The sequence below is a fragment of the Pinus tabuliformis genome, chromosome 6, assembly GCF_031772625.1.
Source record: "Pinus tabuliformis cultivar Carrire ecotype Pingquan chromosome 6, CPIR1, whole genome shotgun sequence".
Taxonomy (NCBI): Eukaryota; Viridiplantae; Streptophyta; class Pinopsida; order Pinales; family Pinaceae; genus Pinus; species Pinus tabuliformis.
The window spans coordinates 256503825-256527317 of record NC_142292.1 but is presented as its reverse complement, the minus strand read 5'-3'; the positions used below and the strand labels follow the sequence as shown (position 1 = coordinate 256527317).

At 36.3% G+C, this 23493-nt stretch overlaps 1 protein-coding gene across 2 annotated transcripts; it reads left to right on the top strand.

Moving 5' to 3' along the window:
• Positions 1 to 8391: 8391 nt before the first annotated feature.
• On the top strand, positions 8392 to 14791 carry LOC149258353 (uncharacterized). Of its 2 annotated transcripts, none has more exons than XM_089415195.1 (6): positions 8392 to 8639; positions 8772 to 8919; positions 9490 to 9592; positions 9698 to 9789; positions 10246 to 11869; positions 12447 to 14791. In XM_089415195.1, exons 3-6 carry the CDS (start codon positions 9536 to 9538, stop codon positions 13398 to 13400), a joined length of 2727 nt encoding a protein of 908 aa, XP_089271321.1. In that variant the 5' UTR covers positions 8392 to 8639; positions 8772 to 8919; positions 9490 to 9535; the 3' UTR covers positions 13401 to 14791. The 2 variants fall into 2 exon arrangements, with proteins under 2 accessions (XP_089271321.1, XP_089271319.1); XM_089415193.1 differs by having other exon boundaries at positions 9470 to 9592.
• Positions 14792 to 23493: the final 8702 nt, after the last annotated feature.

Sequence of the window (23493 nt, the reverse complement as noted above, 5' to 3'; positions counted from 1 at the left end):
CAGGAAATTTTCGAAGAAGGTGGTCACCCTTACAAAACTTGCAAGGTAATTTCACTTCACGAGGTTGATTGGAAGATTTTTTAACATTAGTTGAAAATGTAGCAATGGTGTCTTGGTTGGCCCTTTGATTATATTTCTTCTTCTTAATATTCATTTTCTTGTTCTTCTTATCCACGTAATTACTAGCTTGTAGGTTTTCACTAGAAGAAGAGGAAGAAGAGGAAGAAGATCGAACATGCAAAGAAGGAAAAGAGTCAAATTTAGGCTCAACTAGAGGCTGATAATGTTCAGGTGGAGGACAACCCGGTTGAGGAGAAGTTTGGACATTTGGAACCATAGAGTTCGAAAACAACCAAACTCGCAAACCTATGGTAAACCTAGGAGGGGACAACGTTGCCATATAGGAAGCACCAACATTTCCAAAAGAAGTAAAAGGACGAGGATTCCTGCCAAAGGGGTTTCCTTGGTTGGTGAACTTAGTAACTGTTGCCATTAGTCTCAACCTAAGATCTACTAAGGAGTATTTTCATAGGAAGGATGTTTTTTCATAGTCAATTAATTGATCTTATAACTTAACAAAAATAAATGAAAAAGGGGTAACTAGGCATAAAGGTTTACTAAGCAACCGTAAATTGCAATAAACACTTTGGTGCACCAAGGACTTAACATATGAAATCCAATCTGCCTGAATGTTGCGTTCAGTGTCCACAGTATATAAGGCGGCAACCTCAGTTACCTATGGATGGATATCAACCTATAGGGGTTCCCAAAATATACACGAAAATACGTGGGATTATAGTCCATAGTAGTGTTGTATAATGCATAATTGTTCGATGAGAGTGTTCCCATATACTTACCATGCGTGGAGCGCCTCCAATATACCTGAAAGTACTGAAGAACGGTCTTATACACTTCCGTACTTGGAACGAGATTTCACACTCGGGATACAACGCTGAAAAATAACGACAGATCCTACGTTTAACAACACTGGAACACATCTTTAGCCTAAACCTCTAGATGTTTTCATTAATGTTCCAAATCCTCCTTAGGTTAATTGAGATAAATTTTAAGGTTGATCTCAAATTATATTTTGGTTTAAAGGCTCAAAAATTGATGTCACCAGAATAAACCTATGATGCAACTAATATGAAAAAAAGTACTATTTTCATTCAATGAAAGTTATTTAGTGCAGGGAAGAAGTGCAAAAATTGATACAACAACCAAGTATGCAACAAACAAAGCTTTCTAACTAGATCTTTCACTTTCACTATTCCAATGTATCCACTAAAATTAAAATAAAACTTCAATTCACTGACATGCAGCTACATGAAATTTTACTTTTCTTCTTCAATGCATTCACCAAAAGAAAAATGAAATTCAATTCAAATGCACTTATGTAAATTTTTCACTTCTCCTTTCCAATGAATTAGAATGCACTTATTTTCAACTTTCAGAACTAAGAAATGTAATATATGCTCAATTATAATCCCAAAAATGACGTTTCAATGCAATTTAACCTTTGTAATTCCAAAAACTAAATCTCGAGATGAAAACTAAGCAAATGCAAATGTTGTTTCTTTTATGATTTCCAAAAGGAATAGTAATGCTTTAATCAATAGAAAATCAGTATTCCTTCCACACACACAAGAAGCTAACAGTAAATTCAATTGACGCAATAACCAAAGACTCAACCAAAATTCACTTTCAATACTTCAAACAATGGGATGGGATTTTGGAAACCAATAAGAAATCAACAAAAATAATGGAAAATTCTATGCAAACAGAGCAGGAGAACACTTCAGAGATCAAGACACACTAGACCTTTCTAATAAAAACCATAAAAAAATAATTTTTTTGGATCAAAGCTACTTTTATGGTCAAAATACGCACTGATAAGGTGGATCAATGCTATTTTTATGGTCAAAACCCGTGACGATAGGATGACAAGGTTTTCAGCATGATTGTAATGAGAAAAATTAGTTCTGATGGCACGACTAATTCTAGCATAAAGCATGCTAGGCAAGAAATACTTAGGAAAATGAGGAGAAAACCAAAGAGAGATCTAGACTTGACACTCTAAAGAATGTACTACTTAGAATGCAAACCCAAAATGAACCTAAATGATAGATCAAAAGGTCGTTGATCAAACTAATGAAAAAGACTAAACATAAAAAGGGGGTTTCTAGGGTTATAACCTCCCCAGTGGAGTCACCATTTTGTTGTGTATGCAATCCTTTCTACAGACAGAAATAATCCCTCTTGTCCTATGGGAGGATCTAGAAACAAACTAGACAAATATGTGCAAACTATCCTAGCTTATATCATAAAACATAAAGGAGGATATATAACCTATCTCACTCAGATGCTAAAAGCTATTGGTGTTGTCCTCGATCTTCTGGCATCCAAGTTCAATCCTCTCTATGTACCTGCAAGAAAGATCAAATAGAGACGATAAAGGAATACACAACATAATTCATTCTAACATAAACTATGTGACAAATCAAGGAGTATCACACTAAATGAGTAATGATTTACACACTTATGAAAAGAAAAGACATAATGTATTATTAATAGAAAGTAAGGGAATCATACAACCACTTAAGCCTTGATGTTGGAATCCTCCTTCGGATGAGTTTCCAAGTCCTAGCCAAGACCTTCAAGGACTACTTTCTCCTTAACAAAATGGGCAACATTTAGGCACAGTTTCAACGTATTAGGGCAACCAGGCAATAGCCAACTAGTAGCTAACGAAAAGTAGATGGTCAGGGTTTGATTTATATGGAAGGAGAGGGAGTTGAATATCCATAAAAGGAGGGATAGGTTCCACATTTGAAGGGGAAGATCCATGAAAGTAGGATCAAGAACCAGGAATGGGAGGTCTCGCTCTAATCTTCATTCAACTGTGACTAGATTGTCATTATCGAGGCTTCTAGTAGGAGAACTTCTCCTCCATTTTAGGAAAAACTGTCTGAAGAGGGCCAACACAGATTTTCCTATCAAAAGGTGCACTACTAGCACTAGTCACTAGTTAAATGAAAGGTTACCAGCACAGGTATGTCTGCTAAAAGTAGAATTGGGCTTGGAAAACACGATTTTAGACAATTTCTTTAGAATTTCTTCAAGGCAAGTCTTCTTCTTCCTTTAGGGATGCTTTTGAACATATTTCATGGTGAATACATTTTTTTTGACGTCTTTCATCACTTTGTTACATTGACGATACAAAGTGCAACACTTAAGATATGAGACTGGGAGTGTGACAAAATATTGTATAACAAGAGGCCACCTGGGAGGATGAAGAGTTCATACGGAAAGCCTATCCTAATCTGTTCCAAAATATTGGACTAAACACCGAGGATTGTGTTTTGTAGGAGCGGGGGAAGATGTAACACCTAGTGTTGTGAATATTTGTTTACTGATTAGTTACTTTTTACTTTGCATGACTTTGTAACTTATGACCTCTTGGAAGAGATATAGTAGGAAACTTTGTATAAAAAATATATGGTCATATGAGTTGGAAGTTCATGGTTGTGGACCAAAAATAAAATAAAAAGGAAATTAAAAATGAATCTTTAATCCTCCAAATAGTTAGAGACAGTTATTAGTTTATCCCTTACTAGATATGGAAAAACCTTATCTTCGTGGAACAAGGGTCCAAGGATGGCATATCAAGGCTCAAGGATTAAGAGAGAATGAGGATTGGAACTAATACATTGCACGAGATGTTGTGAAGGTGGCATGATGTTTTCATGTTGAGGTTTTCTTGAGCTAGACTTAGATCAAGTGTAACCCTTGGAAAAGTCATTGAGTGTAGAGTATCGGATTGGACTGGTGTAGTCTTGAGATTCAGGAAGATGCTACCTCCAATATTGGATTATCAAACTATTTGGAAAGGAAGAAGCTCGTGCAGAGACTGGTAGTCATTGCCAGTCTTGTGGTTGGGAGAAGAGATATTCATGGTGGAATTTTTATAACACAATCAGAGAACATATGAGTACCTCTACAATATTTCTTACTTTCCTTATGAATAAAAGAAAATCCCGTGTTATCTATGTGTTAATTACAAAAAAAATACTATAAAGGAAAATATTTAGCAAAGAAACATTTGAAGGGCATTTTTTTAAACTTACTATGCATATATGAGCAAAGGCTATTAAATTTAATGGAATCTGTAATTATAATCTTGCTAGGAAGGAACGTATGTGTATATGTGCAGTAGAAGTTGTATATGTGTGAGTATTATTTTCATGTGAGCCTGGGCATGATATTAGTGGTCTTTAAACATAATTCAAAGAATGAGCTATATAGTTGATAATTGGGATTCTCGTTAGGCCTTAGGAGTAGCAATCACAAGGCTCGCTAGGCAGTCTGACACCATAATAAATATTTATATATCACCTTAAGGGCAGTGAGTGGGTCCTGGATAACGTAGGTCCCATTCATGACCAGGTGTGCACAAGATAGTTACAGGGTAACTTAATAACCTAGGATTTATCAATATTAGAAATGCAACCAAGTTCTTATAAAATAACTTAGACAAAGAATGAAAATTACATAAAATTACTGTGCAGAGTTAACTGACACTTAACATGTATAGTTCCTTGAATAATAACAAATTATTTATTTTACAAAACAAAAATACAAAGAAAATCAATATTTACAGTCCAAAGAAATAAGTGTGAGAAGAAGGAAAACATGACTAAATTTAAAGAGGCACAATACCTATTTCTAAATAATCTGTAACAGTAAATGAAATTTTCCATTAACATATTTCTACCAATGCAATAACCTATTGCATTAATATAACTCCACACAAATTTTGGCATGGCAAAAAAAAACAACACAAAGTTGTCGAGAACAAGAAATATGGAAATCGCATATCAATTAACAACCCAGTTATATATCTATATATATACATATTTGAAGAACCTTGAGTTTGGTACAATTATGAGGGAATAAGATTATGATTGTTCAACAAATCATTCTATAATTACAATTTCTTTTCTAAGTTTAATCTAACACTCAGAACTATTAAAGAACTATTAAAGTACAATTACAACGAGAAAAACAACACTCAAATGGTCGAAGGGCTTCCGCATGGAGAGTAATTTGATCATATGCAGAGGTTGGAAGAATATATATATATATATTTTTTCCTTCTCAAGAAAACCTAGAAAGCATAAACCCTCGTACCAGCCGAACGAGGAAAGAGTAAAAACCTAGAACAAGAAGGAGAGGTAATTGTTTGAATAGCTTGGTGTTGTATCCATTTCCAAAGAAGTCGTGGAAGAGCATGAACCTCTTTAGGCAAGGAAAGAACAAATCAAAACCCTAACTCTTTCTAGACGATCTCTGAAATTAAGAAATTTAATAATAGACGAAAAAAACCCAGAAAGTCCCTGTGTAATAAGGCATAGTCATAAGTCCCTCAAGAAACCCTGGTGGTAAACTATATCAGAACCCGTTGGAATAACGAAACAAAACAGGGAAAAATCAGTTGAATGGACAAAGAAATCCCATGTACCTGGTGCAGAGCACACTCGACCTATTATGTTTCTTGCTGAAAGGGTGTCGCCATCACTTGAAGGGAAGCGAGAAACCTGCAAGAGCAAAATGTGAGTTAACCAAGCAAACTCTTTCTAACGATAACTCATCAAAGGAAGAAATGACACTTAGATTATTGCACTTGCTTGTCGGTTGAAAACGACATTCTAAAGGTGCATACTTCACGCTAGAGGAGGAGGTTGAAGAGTCCGAACCCTAGCAAGGAAGGGGCATAATGATCGACTGCCTAGAGGTCTAGGGGAGGAACTGTTAGCTCAAACAAGTTCCTAACACCAACACTATAGGATTGAGAGTCTTACAGATGGATGAAGGATGCAAGTCCAAGTGTCCTCAAGGACTGATGTAATTAAATTAAATTTGTACTAGAAATTAATAAATATCTAACTACCATCAAGCCTATATCAACGCATCGAAAATTCGATTAATGCTATTTAATAAAGTGACTTTTGTGTAAGTGCTAATGCGCCTCCCGTTAAATGATTAATGAAATTTTTGTTATGTTCCATAACCATCCATATGCTTTGATCAAAGAGTACTTATATGCTTAGTTATAGTAAATTGATATGGTCATAGAAGTTGATAAATTTCTTTTCTTAGGGAGTGAATGTTACAATGGTTTAATATGGATGACCTCTATTTTTATAACATTTTATATATAATTTTATGGAAACAAATTAATAAAATTTATTTTTATAAATTAAAATAATTTTTTTTTTTCAATTTATTTATACAATCTTTTTTTTATTATTAACATCATTTTATTTTTTCTTAATAAATCTAATTTTTTTATATATAATTTAATCAAATATTAACAATTTTTCAATTCTTTTTCATTAATATACTTAAAATAATAATCCTGCATAGTTTGTCTCCTTCTCTTCATAACCTCCAACACTCACTTTTAAATTTATAATCAAACATTAACAATTTTTCAATTATTTTTCATTAATAGAACTATAATAATAATCCTACATCATTTATCTCTTCATCTTCATAACCTCCCACACTCATTTTTAGAAATCTAAATGATAATTTTTTACTACACTTACATACTATTTCATATAAATAAATTAATACAACATTTGTCTCTTCATCTTCATAACCTCCAACACCCATTTTAGAAATCTAAATGATAATTTTTTTCCGACAGTTATATACTATTTTATATAAATAAATTAATAAAAAATCATTTTTAAGTTATAAAGAATTTTTTCCAATTAATAATGTCATCCTTTCTAATATTAACATTATTTTATATATTTTAATAAATTTAATTCTTGACATAAAATTCAATTAAATATTAACAATGTTTTTAATTAATATACTTAAGAGGTCATAGGTTAAAAGCATGTGTTTTCTTCTAAGAGGTCATAGGTTCAAAACCATAGGGTGTAGAGTATGTATGCTTTCGTAGACTTAGCAATCAAATAGTTGGGCGAAAGTGGGTCCCTTGTCCCACACACAAAAGGGTCTCATACACCAATTTGGTATGAATATTATTATTATTATTATTATTATTATTATTTCTTATTGTTATTGTCATAACCTCTGGTATTCACTTGGAAAATGATTCAATCAACTTCACAACTATTTTACAAGATTTTATACAATTTTATACTAATAAACTAATATAAAAATAAATGGTATAGATTAAAATGATTTTTTTAATTAATTATTTATATCATTTTATTTTTAATTTTACAATTTAATGTTTGATAAATTAAATATTAACCAATTTTAATTTGTTTTATAAAGCTGTTAATATTAATATAAAAGATAATTTATAAATATAAATTTTCTTTAATGTGATCATAAGTAATCACTTAATTTGTTTAAAATAGCATCTGTAACACTATTAATGATAACTGTACATGTTACTTTTATTTCGTAGGAATACCTAAAACACGGACCTAAAAGCAGTTGCATGGACTCTGCAAACCGATGTGGAGAAAACTAATAATCTTTCAAGTTAAAGTGGGAGAATAAATGTGTGACTCACGAAAGGTGAGATATTTCAGGATGCACTGAAAGGTATTAATATAGATATGAACCAATATTTATGAAGGTAAAGGTAAAGAGTAGGGTTGGAATTTAAAAATATATCTACCCGTTAAATTTGAAGGTTTTCACATTTTTTTAATCTGTTTTCACAATTTCAAAGAAAGATTTTGACATTTTTGTACAATTTTAAACTTCTCTTATCTGTCTTCACAATTTCAAAAAAGATTTTGAGATTTTTGCAAAATTTTAAAACGTATTTGATAAGGAAATCAACCCATGGCAAAGAATTTTCCCCAAAAATTCTATCCTTTTTTTAAATATTATAGGTTTAAAATTAGCTGTTTAAAAATAGAAAAATAAAATATGTATGTATTTATAAATTTAGTTAAATAATTATACATAAAAGTAAGTCCCTAGTGCCCTAGACAAAAAATTTATACAACATTTAGTGTTTAACTTAACAGTAATCTTAAAATTAAATATAATAATATATTTCCCTACACATAAATAAACACACACGTGTCTATCGAAAACCACCCTAAAGTCTTTTCATGCAAAATACGGTTGTTAGGTTTAGAATCTCTTCCCGATGAAACGAAAAGGAAAAAGCAACACTATATTATTCCTGCAATGACGTGTACAAATTTTATTGGATGTTAAACGATATCCTAACGCGTCCGGAGACGGATCTGTTGGCCTGCATCTTTTTGTGTTTATCGTATTTACTTTCCTTCCACGTGTAGTATAAAGGAAAAAGTGTACAAACCCTAAATCTTAATACAATCAAGCACTAACTATTAGGGTTTGCTGTGCCGGCTTCGACTCAACCAAATCTATCTCGCTGCTTGCTCCATCAGAGCGTTGTCTCTTCCGCCCTATTCAATCGAGTCTTCCTAATATTTTAACCATCTTATCCGTTATTCCATTTTAGCCAGCGAATCTCAGGAGGGACCGTGAAAAGGAATTTATCAAGATACTGGCGGTCGGAATCCGACTTCATTTTTATCGCCGGGATCGGACGCCCTCGGTTGGAATCTGTTGGTTGAAACGATTAGCGCTGTGCAAAGTTGGAATCTGTGAGTGCTGATCTAACTAGGGATGAAGCGATTTTTTCCGTTGACCTTTTCTTTATTTGATTTGGAATTGAGATTACTGGTCTCCCTATATATAAATCTCACTTTCTTTTGGGCATGTTTAATTGTTTGTAGGAAGCTCAAGAGATTTAGCATGCGACTGCTCAACACATTTCGAGGTAGGAATTTTGCGAGCCTGAATCCTGAATCCAAAGGTTAAATATTCTGAAGCTTGTTGATTATTTCATGCCAGGCAGTCACGCGTGCCGAGGACGAATTTGAGGTCAGTGTGCAGAAGATCTTGGATTCCTGAACAGCTAGGGTTATTGCATTTGCCCCCTTCTAAGATTATGCGGCAATTGCAGTTCCTTTTATTTATGAGCATTAGGGTTTTTTTTTGGGTGGCATATTGTTACTCGGCTTTATGTATTCTACCGCTCCAACATATGTTGCCATTGGGAAGAACTAGCCCTAGAGGCTTCTGCAATTAGGGCTGCAATTAACGAGTTTTACACCGTTCTTCATGTGTAGATCCCTAAAATTTTATTGGCGTTAATGGTATTTGGTATTTGTTTTTTTTTCTGTTTTTTTTGGAACGCATCGTACAAGTTCTTCGTTTTAGGGTTCGTTTTTGCTAATGAAAATAAAAATAAATGAAAATAAAAATAAATCATTTGATCTCCACTAGAACTATTCGTGTCAGTTGGCGGATTTTGCTTGACGACCCTCAGCTCATACATTCCGTTATTTGACGTGAATTCATTCTGTCATAGTTACTTATTTTTGTAACCCGTACCGAATTACCTAAGCAGAAATATTTCTAATATTTCTAGGGTTTGCTTAATGTAAAAAGTTCGCAAGTGATCGGTTGCGGTTCGATTCGCATACAGTTTTGCGTCATGGCGAATGCCGAGGATGTAGACATCGCTTCGCAGCATAATGTTTTCGAACCCAAGGTGACACGCGAACCTGATATCTTATGAGCAGATTAGGTATTTGAATGGTGCCACGAATTCTTGTTTAATCTTCGCTAACGAATAACATGAAAACTCTTTGCGCAGGCTGTAGAGGCAGACGGGCATAACGCGGGCAGAGATTCAGTTGACGGCAATATTTCTATCAATAGCCCAGCATGCGAGCGTTTCAGTCTTAGGTAATCAAATAACGCTTTTATTGTATTATTCATCTTGTAGCCTGCTTCTAAAATACTTGTAAACAATAATCGATTATGTCACTTTCTCACGATCCAATGTATTCCCATTGACCCAGACGTGATTTAAGATTTTTCGTTCGTTCATGATATCCTATTTTGTTCGTTCTTGCTTAAAATGTCATTGGTTTTCGAATTTCAAATTTTCAGTTTCTAGATTATTCCGAGACCTGGAATCATATATAATCTTGCACTTGTCGTCATTAAATGGGCATCAAATTAATCTGTTTCGGTTTCTTTAACATATATACACGTGTATAACACTCATTTTTGTAACCGTCCACGTATAAATCTTCTACATACGTTCATTGCGAATGGGTGAATGTAACCATACATAATGGTTTTTTGTTTTAAGCTTTCAGCAATTCAATTTGCTTATTTCTAAGTTTCGTCCTTCAGAGGTTATGTTGCAACAATTCGTACGCTGGACAGAAGCATTTGCTGGCCGTTTCCTCAGCACTTACTGCAAACTAGAATGAAGGAATCAGGTGGTCTGGCACTCCCTTCTCTAGAAATTCCTAACTACAGATGGTGGAATTGTGAAAGCTGTTTAGGGGATGTTATCACTTCTGCTAAGAGCGTAATTGAGAAAGACAATATGAGGGATTCAAATGCTGATGCTAATTTTGATAGTCAATGCTTGATGTTATTGCCTACATCCAATGCTGATATTCAGGAGAAACAGAAGGAAAATATGCTAAATGACACAGAAATAATAGAGAATATTGCAGTTGATTTAAAATCAGGTGATGTTGTTGGCTCTCCGTATGACAATGACAAAGAGAAGAAAGATGAGGTAGCCACAGATTGTATAAGGAAACCTGGGAAAAATGAAATTCTTGTTCGAATAGAACAAGAAAATGAGGTCATGGATTTGGAAGAGAAGAAAAGTGAAATCCCCTATTGTTTATCAAATTTTAAAAACAATGAGGAAACCATCAATATAATTGACAGCAATGAGAATGTACAATCTGCGGAGACGAGGCAGAGAGCAGTGGAAACAACAACCCAAATGCTAGTTACCAAAGCGAATGAAGAGTTAGAGTTAAAGCAGAAGAAATCAGAACTTCATATTCCTTGCCAGGTTCCTAAATCTTGGGAAGACTTTTCCAGGAACAAGAATGTCTTTAAAGAGATAAGTGAAAATATGAAAAGAAAAGATGAGGAACAAGCAAGCTCTCCAATACTAGGGTCTGAAAATTCTACAGATGCAAGCAGGCTAACAAATATCAACATTGTTCCTATCCACAGTATGTCTGCTGAAAATGTTGAACTTTGTCAATTGGTTGTTCTTGAAGGAAAAGATGAGAAAACAATTTCTAATGGAGTAGAACAACTGACAGCTCAAATGATGGATTTCATTGTTCCAAACGAGCATGATCCTCATAGATCCTCAGATGCAGGGAATGATGTTCCATGTTTGAATGGCAATGACAGTTCATGTTCTCAACATATGGATATAAATGAGATAACTGAAGTAAAAGAGTCCACTGAACATTCCAATAGCGAGGTCTTACTCGAGAAAGAGAATGTGCTGCTTTCATATCAAATCGGGAAGTTAAAGACCGCTGATTCCAGTAGTAAGAGGAAGCCACAAAAGAAACGATCAATAGCAGATATTATCGCTTCTAAACCCTTCCATCTAGAATGTTGGAACAGAGGGATAGAAGAGTCCAAGTTTACAAATCAAATGGACAAAAAAATGTGCATGACTGAGAACAATGAGCACTCCCCATATCCAAAGGAAGATTGTCTGAAAGTTACTGTGAATACTGTCAAAAATTCATCCAAAGCTACAACTAGCACTAATGGAATGCCTGAAGTCAACATTGTTGCAGAAACGAATAAGGTTAATGCTGTCAAAAATTCATCCAAACCTACAAATGGTAATAATGGAATATCTGAATTCAACATTGCTGCAGAAATGAATAATGTTAGAATTAAGAAAGAACGCTCAAAGAAGCTTAAAGTCAGGAGGAAGCAACTCAACATAGGAATTGAATTTTCAGACGCTTTTGTAAAGGTATGTATTTCCCTTTTATCCTCTTTCATATGTTTTCTCAACCTTTGTTAAAAAAACATTTACTTGCATTTTTATTTTCGTGAACATGGATTGAACTGGCTCACTATTCTATCTCTTCTCTATTGGTACTTTTTAACATAAACTGCACTTTAGTATAAGCTAAACTATGTAATATATATGTTATATTAATTTTAAATTTATGTAATATTTTATTTTATTAAATTTGAATTTTGCTTTTATTTGGGTCATATTTGCTATTAGTTATATGTTAATTGTTCTGATAGTTTTTATTGGAGATGCATATCGAGTATGCAAAGTTCAAGTGATAGGTTTATTGTTTCACAGTTAATTATTTATCACGATTTGTGCATTCATGTCATAAGCCCATTCTGGATGCAAGTCATTTCTGGACTCCGTTGAGGATGGTTATTTTAAATAAACTCACGGTTTCCTGAGTGATCTGTCTGGTCTCATATGTTTCCGAATCATTAAGAATGCACCGATTTAAGTTACATTTTCCTCTTCTTACCCAAAAAAAAATCTCTATAACAAATGTTACTCTTATTTTTTGGTTCAGAGTTCCTCTGCTTCAAGCTCATCCCAAGCTGTCGTCAATGCTCTTCAAATGCCTCAAGGCATCTCACTTTTTGCGTCAGCATCAAGAGACAAGTCACCTGAGCGCAACTTCCTTAACCCTGAACATGGGAAAATTGGACAGAAGCTTTCTGAAATGGGAGATGAAATACCTATGGATATTGTCGAGCTAATGGCTAAAAACCAACATGAGCGAGGTCTATCAAACCTCAATCATTTTCACGAATGTGATAACAGTAAGAAAGGTAGAAGAAGATTGAAAATGAAAGAAACTGATCTCAGTCAGGTCAATAAACATATAGAGAGAGGAACAGGCCGCAAGAAGAAAACTGCAATACCTAAGAGTAAGGCACAGCCCAAACAAACTGGCAAATCAAACCTGCAGACCTCTGTGAGATATCACTGCCAAAGTGATTTACGAGTAGACTATGCCCAAATCAATCCTTTCCAGGGCGTAAGAGATAATTCATTCTTTCCAGGTAAGGAAGGGACTACATCTGGCTCATGTAAAGGGGATTTGGCCATGTTGCAATCAAATCACTGCTTCAATCCACAGGGGAAAATTTCTCCAGATTTCGCTGCACCAGTTTTAGATGAAACAGTTTCTGCCTCCAATCTGACATTCCCCATTGATGGCTCTAAATCACATGCTTCTAGTACTCACTCTTATCGGAATGGAGATTTCTCTAGTAATAAAATGGCGGAAGATTCCATGGAGTTGCGGGGTAAATCCACTTATTCTGGCCATATGCAAATGCAAAATCTGTGCAGGGAAAGCACCCCTACATTATCAGACTTCACAGGTTCGGGGATTCCCATTTTTCGAAATAAATCAGATTCCTCCATTAGTTGTGATGGGTACTCACATCAAAACCTCACAAGAACTGACAGTCCACAAAACATGAACAGTGAAAGTTCAGGCTTAGGAAATTCTTGAAAAAAGTTTGATATTCCATCTGAGAGTCACAAGGGAAATAGTATTTACAATTTTTCAGTAAGGGCAGATGGAAGTTCAGGTCCTCTTTATTTCAGTGGACAAGGAAACTCAGTTTTATTGCAGCCGGTAAATGTTCAAGCAGGACAACCATCTGGAGAGAAAGATTGTTTTCCCTCCGCACCCGTCTTCAGACTAATGGGGCAATGTGTATCAGTTCGAGCAAAGTGTGGCAATGAAGAAAAGATTGCAACAGACAATGGAGACAGGACGAGGTTCACCAATCTACCACAGGCCTCTTCACAAAAGCATGTCAATTGCTTTCACTCATCAGGGGTAATGGAAAGGAGTCAAAGGGAAACATTCTCTGGCACTGAAAGAGTGCTTAAAAGTTCAGAACCCATTCAAGATAGTAAGAATAAGAATGAAAAATTCACTAATTCAATAAAAGCAATACCTCCTGTTCCAAAGTTCAGGCCTTCTGGAAATTATGCGTCAAATGGGCACTCTGAAGTTTTTACCCCTTCTTCCGCTATCCCTGGTAATGCTAATGTTGCCCTGGGATCCTCTATGTTGAGGACCAAATCTCCCTTCCAAGGTACACTAATCTCTGGAAAAATTCTGAATAGGGGATTGCATTGCACAGATGGTTACAATGGCAATCTAAACAATTTCTCTACTTCCCCTCCTGCTTGCCAGACTACAGATGTTGTAAAGGGCTTAAGATCACATAAGCCAACACCTACAGCTATGCATTTAAACAGAAAGCACAGATCTTCTCCTGATATTTACCTTGACGGTAGACACCATTGTTTCCAATCGTCGTGGGTGTTGGGATCTAATCCCCATCAGAACTTGACAAAGGAGGCAGAGAAAGCAAAGTCATTGGAACTCCACAAAGAAAATGAGGAATCTGGTTTCTATGGCAAAAATGCTTCCAACGTAGAAATATGCATACTGAATCAGAACCCAGCTGAAATCAATGTAGATGTCGAAGAGGATGGATACAGTTTTGGTCATGACCATCTCAATTTATCTCATAGTGATCTTGCACATAGTGAAAGACAGAAAGAAGTGACAATCCCACAAGCGCAAAAACGTCGGAGAACCTTAAAGAAGCACATCCGAGAATTCCTCAATCAGAAGGATGGTTATGTTGGTCATCCTGCCAGAACAAATGTGGACAGTCTGGTTTCTTTGGGGCGAGAATTGGTTTCTGTTAAAGAACTGGTTGGAAACATTACTTAAAAAGTTGAAGTTTGGAAACATTACTTGAAAGTTTGAATTTTGTTTCCAAAGCATAACAGGACTTGTGCGAGAATCATGCATTATATTCTGCTGTGGACGATGTCAATAGTCCCACTTCATTCTAACTTATGTTTTTCGTAAATTTATTATGGTGTCTTTGTTAGACATCATTAATGACCATTTGGATGCTTCTGAGGGCATGCGGCCATAGAGACATGAATTTTACTTTGAATAGAATATGCTTGTAGAAAGCTACTTGTGCGCATTTTTTAAAATTCAATGGATTCAGTTCGTATATCACTATGTAGGTTATTTGAGATCTGAATAAATTGTTATAACCAGAAGAAAATTTGTCAGCGAACTCAATCTACAATTGTTATGGCAAGGTTTAACGCTATTGAAGCAATAAACTCAATTTAGAATTGTGCTGCACATCATCTTTTCTTTTCTTCGAACGAAATGGGTAACTTTTTCATATTAAACAAAAACTGCTTACAGGGCCAGTTTCCTTTACATCAAGCAATGATTCCATCTTCCATCATGTAGTTTAGCTCTAGAAGGATAAAAGGGAGTATGAGTTTCCTATATAACTGTGCTAATTCAACCCTATAATGCAGGTGCGTGTAGCATCGCCAAAACACACCTATCCAAACATACCTATATAACATGTAAACTAAAGCATACTAAACCAAACAGCAAACATTAATTCCCAGGTTCCCCGCGCGAGCCACTTCCACTTGTTCTAGGCTTATAGCAACATCCAACTTCACCTACAGCTCCACATATCAGAATATCCTCCGCATCCGACTGCTCCAGCTTAATGACCCGAGCTTCCAGAGCATGATACAGGGACTGCTACTCTTCCTTGAAGACTTCAACCATCCCCTGAAGCAATTCACTTTTGATATTTACTAATAACTCAAAAGATTGCCTATCCGCTGCTACAGGACTTCCAACAGTTTCTCTAACGACCGACTGGGTGGCCAAGAGTTGATTCAGCTGATTGTGCGTCACACGTCTAACTGAGCCACGGACCGCGCCATACTTCCCAACATAACTCTGTCTGAAAGTATCAAAGGTGTAACGCACTGTAATCCAAAGTTTCTAGTCAGAATGTATACCAGAGAGGAGTCGACGACTGCCAATTTATAGCCGGAAGGCTTGCTGTATGCTGGGCTATCACCATTAACGTGCCTGTGCGAAGCCATACTGCCATAGTGAAGATCCTCCCGTCCATCCGAAGTGTTAGATCCCTTAACACACTACCCTGAACCTTGAGCTCATAATTCTCACAGAATAAATGCAGAGAATGATTCATAACCATTCGCACAGGGCGGGGCTTTAGAGCCTATAGTGACCAACACCTTTAGAACCATGCAGTAGTCCAACTATGCCAGATGGTTGAACACACCGGTGGCCAGTCATGTCCCCTGGGGAAAAGGGCCTGCTCCATTACTACTCCACACCGCATCCCGTCAAGGCAGTTCACCTCCAAATTGGATGCCTTCAATATCCAATACCATTGCTGACCTTTTTGATCCATTGCGCTTGGGATTATTGTCCCACACATTTTCCTTAAACATAATTTTGTTCATAGAATTTGAAAAAATATCGTGTAGCCATTATTCAGCCATTATTCAATAGATCTCCTTCAGTCAGACTAGCCTTCAAATTTGCCATTGAGTCCGCCTTGGAATTCAGATCTAGTAGGATATGGAAAAACACAATATGCTCAAAGAGTTGGATTTGATTAGCTATGCAGCGCATCACTGATTAAGCGGTGTGAGGAAGTACACTTTTAAGAGTGTTAACCTGCCGAATAACTAACATAAAATCTCCATAGACCGTCATTTTTTTATTCCTTTGTCTTTGGTGATTCGCAGTACTGGCCACAATGCCAAACTCCACAATGCCAAATATCGAGCATGATTGTTGGTTGTTGTTACTAACCCCTACGCATATTATAATTCCTCATTTTTATCGAGGCCAAGGATGACTCCTCCCCGTCCTTCAACCCTTGGGATCATGTGCTCTAATTGTCTCATGAAAATCTTCCACACTAGGTTGAATGCAAAACTGTCCATGCTTTGTTGCCTTCCTTTGAATTTGGTGTATTTGTTTAATCCTTGGTCCCACTCTATCCCATGCTCTTTCCACTATAGATAGAACTTCCAAATCTGCAGTTTTGTATCCTCGTGCTTTCACAACTTCAAATATGAGACTAGTTGTTTTGGTGGAAATAATCATTGGCCCGTCTTCCTTATTGTCAAAAACTGCATTATTACTTACAATCCAAATAGACCAACATAGGAATTTGGGAAGCACAATCATACATCTTAGTAGAATTGAATTTTGGGAGTGAGGTAGGGATGTGGTCCAAAACAATGTTTTAAAACTCCGACTCTGGCTCCAACTCAGGCGAGGGTCGACTCCAACTCCACCTCCGACTTGGTATCGACTCGGTCAACTCAATTTCAATGACTCGGCTGTTGTAAAACATACATTAAATATTTTTTTTTTTTTCTAAAAAACATAATTTTAAAGATTTTCATTCATGTTTCCAAACACAGCATTAGAATATAGATAGAAGACAACATATGATCAAAGTACGCTCATGAATATATCCATTATATCAAAATGGCACTCAGTGCACTGTCCAATACATACATGATGATGATATAGAGATCAAAACAAAAACACATAACCAAGGAGGCTAGAAATGGCGTTATCCTCCAAAATAGGTTGTAAGTCATCAAGGAACTAATACAAGGGTCCAAGAGTGTTCCTCACTCCAAGAAAGTCCCAAAGTGCATGTGTACATCTTCAAAAGGTGCATCCTCCACCATGATGTCATCTAGGAGAGACCCTATGTCACCCTTTTCAAGCATGTGAGTGACATGGCACCCTTAAGGGTAAGCATTGGCATCAAAGAGGTATGTGCTAGCCCTCCTAAGTCATCTCAATGATAACCATCCTCATATGTGATTTGGAAGAAGGCACCATCCACCAAAACAGGGTCAAGGCTAGCGAGGGGGCATCTTCAGTGCATTTGGGCATGTCATCAAATAGTCCAACGTCCAAACTTTTAAGTTTAGTGTTTTAGAATTTGGAGGCTCATCAAGGGGTGTAGCATCACGTGGAATCAACTCAAGGCTCAATGCTCATCTTTGGAGGGCCAAGGTTGGGGCCACAAAGTTAGGTTTGGTTTAAGAAAGGGGCAAAGAACATATTGGAAGGTTTTGAAGAAGAATGAAGCTATCCGTTAAGGAATCTCTACTACATATGTGATACCACCTAAACAAACCTCTCAAGATCAAACGAGATAAACTTAGTTAGGGACAAAAGACCATTAAAGTATCGTAGTGAAAACTTTGGAGTCCCCCAAAAGAAAAAAATAAAAATAAAAAAAATCGTTGTTTTTTAGTTCATGGGCCGCTGTCATCTAACCCGGTAGTCCAAACCGGTTCACCGGCCAAGTCAACCTAGTGAGGCCTTGACTCGGACCATCTTAGCTGAATCGGTTCCAAGCCGGCCGAATCTTAAAACACTGGTCTGAAATTTCATCATTTCCTCCCATGAGACAAGTAGTGCTTCTATAGATATTAGTGGCGGAAAGGTTTCCTACTGCACTTTTATCTTATAATCAAAAGCTTTAAACATATGGGAAATGGTCTCTTCATCTTTTCTACATAATACTCATTGCAAATGGCCTACTATGTTTCATTTACATAAATTCTCCGTTGTTAAAATTTTATGGTGCACCAAGATCCAACAAAAGAGATTAATATGTGGAAACCCATCCTTCCCCCAAATCTTGGTCCAAATTCTTCATGGAGTAGGATGCTATAACTATTTGAGGAGGTGAATGTAGCCATGTTTAACTAAATACACCTAATGTGGACTCTATGTCCATACTCGGTGATCCTTGAGTTGCTTCAAGATGGGAGCCAACCCACTCAACTTACAAATCAAACGTTTCCAATATGCAACTGGATGATTGGTGAGACGATGACACATCCATCCTTTCCAATACCATTCATTACCCCAATATGCAATGTCATTCAATTTCACTAGCTCGTTTTGCTGCATCCACTTAGACAATGAATGAAATTGTTATTGACTTCCAAATGGGTCATCCACCACTAAGTGATCAAACCAAATTTTGATCTAAGCTCCATTATCATCTCATTAGCTAAGTTTGGTTGTGAGTATAGGTGCAAATTCCTTGCATAATCACCATATTTTTGACCCATTCCCTGATGAGTCATCGTTCTCCAGTATAAGCACCTTAGATTTGTGTAATTAATTTTTGGAGAAAGCTTTCTTCCACCATTCATTTGACATAGAGAGGAGTCTCGAGAGACTTTTCACCCTCAGGTCTAAATTCATAAATTGTGGATCTTTGATGGCCAATCCTCCATTTTTGTTGGGCGGATGAAAAACATTCCGATTGGACAAGTGATATTTTTTATTTGCTTTCTTCCCTCCTTTCCATAGGAAGTTTCACATCATTGTGTGAATCTGATTCATTACTCCTTTTGGAGCAGGAGCGCTTGTGCACAAATATATCAAAAGTGCAGAGGACTCATTTAATTAGAATTGTTCACTCGACAATGTTTCGCCATTGTCCCCCCTATGAAACAATTTTCCTTTTGAAATTTTGTAGAAAAGATGTCCAGTCATCTGAGTGTGAGAGCGCAATTGAAATTGGAATTCCCAAGTAATAGAAAGACTTCCATCTAACATTGATCGAAAACTCTAAAGCTACCGAAATCTCGTGCATAACTTGGTCCAAGAAATTCGATCCATATAACTAACTTTTGTGCTTATTCATGAAACCCCTTGAAAAATTTAAATATATATCCAATATCCTCTTAAATCGAAGGGCTATTATTTTCTAAGCCCTGTTGAGAAGTAGCATATCATCAACAAATTGAGAATGATTTACTTCTTTGACGTTCTTAATAATTCTCAATTGAGGAAGCGAGCCCTCCACTTGTGAAGCCTCAAGGTTTTTACTAAGACTCTCTACAACCAAAAGATAGAGCAAGGGGGAAAGAGGAGAACCCCATCATAAGCCTTTGATCACTCCGAAAAAGGGGCAGAGATGACTGTTCACCAAAGGGACTATCAATGGTTAATTTATGCAAGTTGTGATCCAACAAATAAACTCATCATTGTATCTCAATTTATCCATTACTTCCCATAGGAAGGGATGACTTACTCCATCAAAAGTGTTGGTCATGCCTAATTTAATGACCATGCTTGATTCCCCTCTCATTTTACTTGAATGAATTTCCTCCTAAACCAAAATTATATTACCAAGAATCTACCTTTGGTGCATGAATCCCCCCTCATGCAAGTCAAAAATGATTTCAGGCATGATCTTTCTCAATCTTTGAGCAATGGTTTTGGTTAAAATCTTATAGGGTAAATTAGATAGGGATATGGGTCTGAATTGAGAGAAGTTCATAAATTTTTCTTATTTGGGGATTAAGGAAAGAAAGGTGGAGTTGGTTCCCTCCCCTAACTTATGCTTCGTTCTTGCTGAATTGAGCATCCTTGGCAGATATTTTTTTATAAGAAACTAGAATGATTGAAAGAAGTAGATGGGGAGGGAATTTCGCCGCAACGCTTTATCAGGGTCCAAAGACCAAATGACCTCCACAACTTTATCCTCATCGATGATGTTGACTAATTCCACATTATTAGACTTAGAAATAACTTTTGGCATACATGATAAACACACATTTGACTTTCTAGCATCAAACTCTCCATTATTGAAGTACAACTAAGAGAAAAAAGAATAAGCTTATTGCTTGATATTAGAGAAGGAAAACAATTATGGCTTACATTCTCAATGTATTTCCTTGACCTGTTTTTGTAAATCTAAGGCTTTGGCTTGCTTGTGGAAATATGTTGTATTTTGATCTCCTAAGATGAGCCAAATACTTCGAGTCTTAAAATGTTGATACTCCTCTTCGTGGTTTCTCAACTATTGTATTCGCCTTGTAAAGTCCTTATCCTTATCCAATTGCTCCTAAAAAATAGAACATGTTTCCATAATATATTGGTGACCTTCCAACTCATTGACAAAAGCCACCCAAGCCTCACTCGATGGCTTGTAATGCACTTTTGCCCATTCTTGAATAGCTTTCTTGAATTCCCTTAGTTTAGAATCCAAAACGTAGGATGGTGATCAAATGACTGGATAATTCCATGTATTTGTGATTAGACCTATCACTCCTTCCTCTTGAAGCCATAGAGGGTTGAAGAGGAATGGGAGCAGCCCCTAGTCCTCCGGAGGATCTATGACCATGCTAATGGGTCAATGGTCTGAATCCCCTTATGCCAAAATATGAGAGTTGTTCTTGATACCATTTATCAGCAATTTTTTATGTAAAATAAATTGATGCAGCCAATTAGTGATGTAGTCTAAGTGAGTTTAGTTATTGGACCATGTGAATTGTCCTTTCTTTGGGACAATGTCAATGAGATCCCAATCCAAAATCAAATTCTCCATCTGATCCTAGAAACGATCTTGCATTATATTCCCCCCCTCTTCTCACTGGGGTATAAGATGGTATTGAAATCTCCCCCCACATTGGTGTCAACATTCCAACTGTCCTCTTTAAGGTCAAGGAGGGAGTCCCAAAAGGCCCCTTTATCACTGTAGGAGACAAGAGCATGTACATTAACCAACAAGGTTTTTTCTTTAGTATCCTTTCTTTCAAGAAGAATTGTAATCCAGTAGCTTGATTTAATGCTTGTCAATAATGTAAAGGAGGAAGAGGACCAAAAAATGCCCAATCCTCCAGATGGTCCTGTTGAAATTTGTGCAATTCCTGAAGAGTCTCTCCAAAACTTGTGCGTGTGAGAGAGAGAGACAATACCTCTTGTTCTTCCAATTTTGTTTCATGTAAAAATACTAGGTGGGGTTTTTCTCTATTGATCAGATCTTTTATTGCTCAAAATTTTATAAGGTTTCCCAAATCCCTTACATTTCATGAGATGATATTCATTAGAAATGGGAGAAAAGGTGGTTCCACTTACATTTGTTTGTCCTACTACTTTCCCTGCTACTTTCTTCAATAGATTTGATATTTGAGGTTGAGCTCCAAGGTTGAAATTATTCCGAGTGTCAGCTTCCCTTTTCTTCTTTTTTGTCAGTCGGCCTTCTTTCCTATTTCTGACTCGTTACTTGTGGTATCCCCTTATTAGCTAAGTATCAACTTCTTCTCATGACATGTCATGATTGTTCCCCCTCCCAATTCCAATGTGGGAACGACTTTCAACATATTAGTATAAGGAGGATTTTCCACTTTTACATGTAAGATTGATGTCATTTGGACTGAAGGTTTCTCTAGTTTTGGATATTCTTCTTCTATGGCTGAGGTTTTCTTTGGTTGTTCTATCTCTTCCACTTGGATTGATTATTCAAATGGTTGTTCTAGGATATTCTTCAAGGTTTTGAGGGCTTATACTTCTAGTGATTGTAGTGCCTTCAATTGATTCATTGAGGTTAAGGCTACATTCTTGTCTTGTTTTTTGTTGACCCTCACTACATTCATTTTCCTTTTGTGGCTCCTCTCCTTTGAGTTTTCCACTATTCCTCATGTGGTGTCTCCATTGCCTCCTTTTCTCTTGATCCATTATTTTATTCTTACAATCCCTCACAAATTGCCCATATTCGTGACACATCCTCCATTTGAAATTCAACTCCCCATAGTCTAGGGTTTCTCTATCGATGCAAGGCCCTTGTGTCAGATTGATTTTGGAAGGTAGCCCCTTGTCCAAATCTACCTCAACACATATTTTGGCACATGAAAATCACTTCCTACGGGGTTCAACTCTATCCAAGTATAACCCGACACCATTTCTAATAGATCTAAGGCTATCATCATTCCAACAAGACAAAGGAAGCCTTGGTAATTTCATCCACACTGGAATGTCTGTGGGGATGTCCTCATCTGGGTCACTGTCCAAGGACCATGCATTCACAAACGTACCCCGAGATCCAAAGAAGTAAGGGGCATTCCTGAATATAATGTCTCGATCTTCCTTTAGCTCGAACAGAAAGAAAAAAAACTTGTTTCCTAGAGCAAGAAGCCCTAGATTTTTCCTTTCGTTTTGGGCTTCTAGTGTTGATCCATGTTTGTTCAATAGATCAAGTTGATGGCCATGTGCCCATGAATTTCCCCGCCAATGCCTGATCCATATATGTTAGTGGCGACTGCCAAAAGAGTGGGGGTAGGGCCACAAAGGGGATATTATCATCCTTCTTCCCAAAACAAGAGTGTGAATCTCCTAATGTCATCTTTCGTTGAAGGGAGGAGACCAACGTGTGGAAGGTTGCGACCTCATCACGGTGAGGGGAGAGGCCCCCCTCATGGCCTGATGCCATGCGCGATCAAAGGAACCAGATGTTGCACGTGATGCACATCATCTTATCTAGATTTTCGAGCTAATTCTTCCATGATGATGGCATGACCCTAAAAAATAAAGAAAAAACAACTTCACATTGACATGGTGAAAGGTGTTTCAATATAAAGAAAGAACCAAATATTTCACTTTTATTAATCAATACCAATTTCAACTATGCAAATATTTAATATACTCATTGTAGATGAAACAATCTTCAGTTAGTTAATACGATAAATGAATATTTAGTTATATTATTTATAATATAATTAAATAACTAATAACTAATAAACTATTTTCAACTATATAAATATTTACCATAATGAAATAATCTTTAATTTAATATCATTAATAAATATTTTATCTATTTATTAGGAAACAAATTAATTAAATAAATAATTGTTTCAAAATGGTTTTAATTTATATT

Coding starts and splice junctions, on each gene's coding strand:
- LOC149258353 (XM_089415195.1), top strand. CDS start 9,536: ATGGCGAATGCCGAGGATGTAGACATCGCTTCGCAGCATAATGTTTTC. Junction 9,790..10,245: donor TGCGAGCGTTTCAGTCTTAG/GTAATCAAATAA, acceptor TTCGTCCTTCAG/AGGTTATGTTGCAACAATTC. Junction 11,870..12,446: donor TTTCAGACGCTTTTGTAAAG/GTATGTATTTCC, acceptor TTTTTGGTTCAG/AGTTCCTCTGCTTCAAGCTC.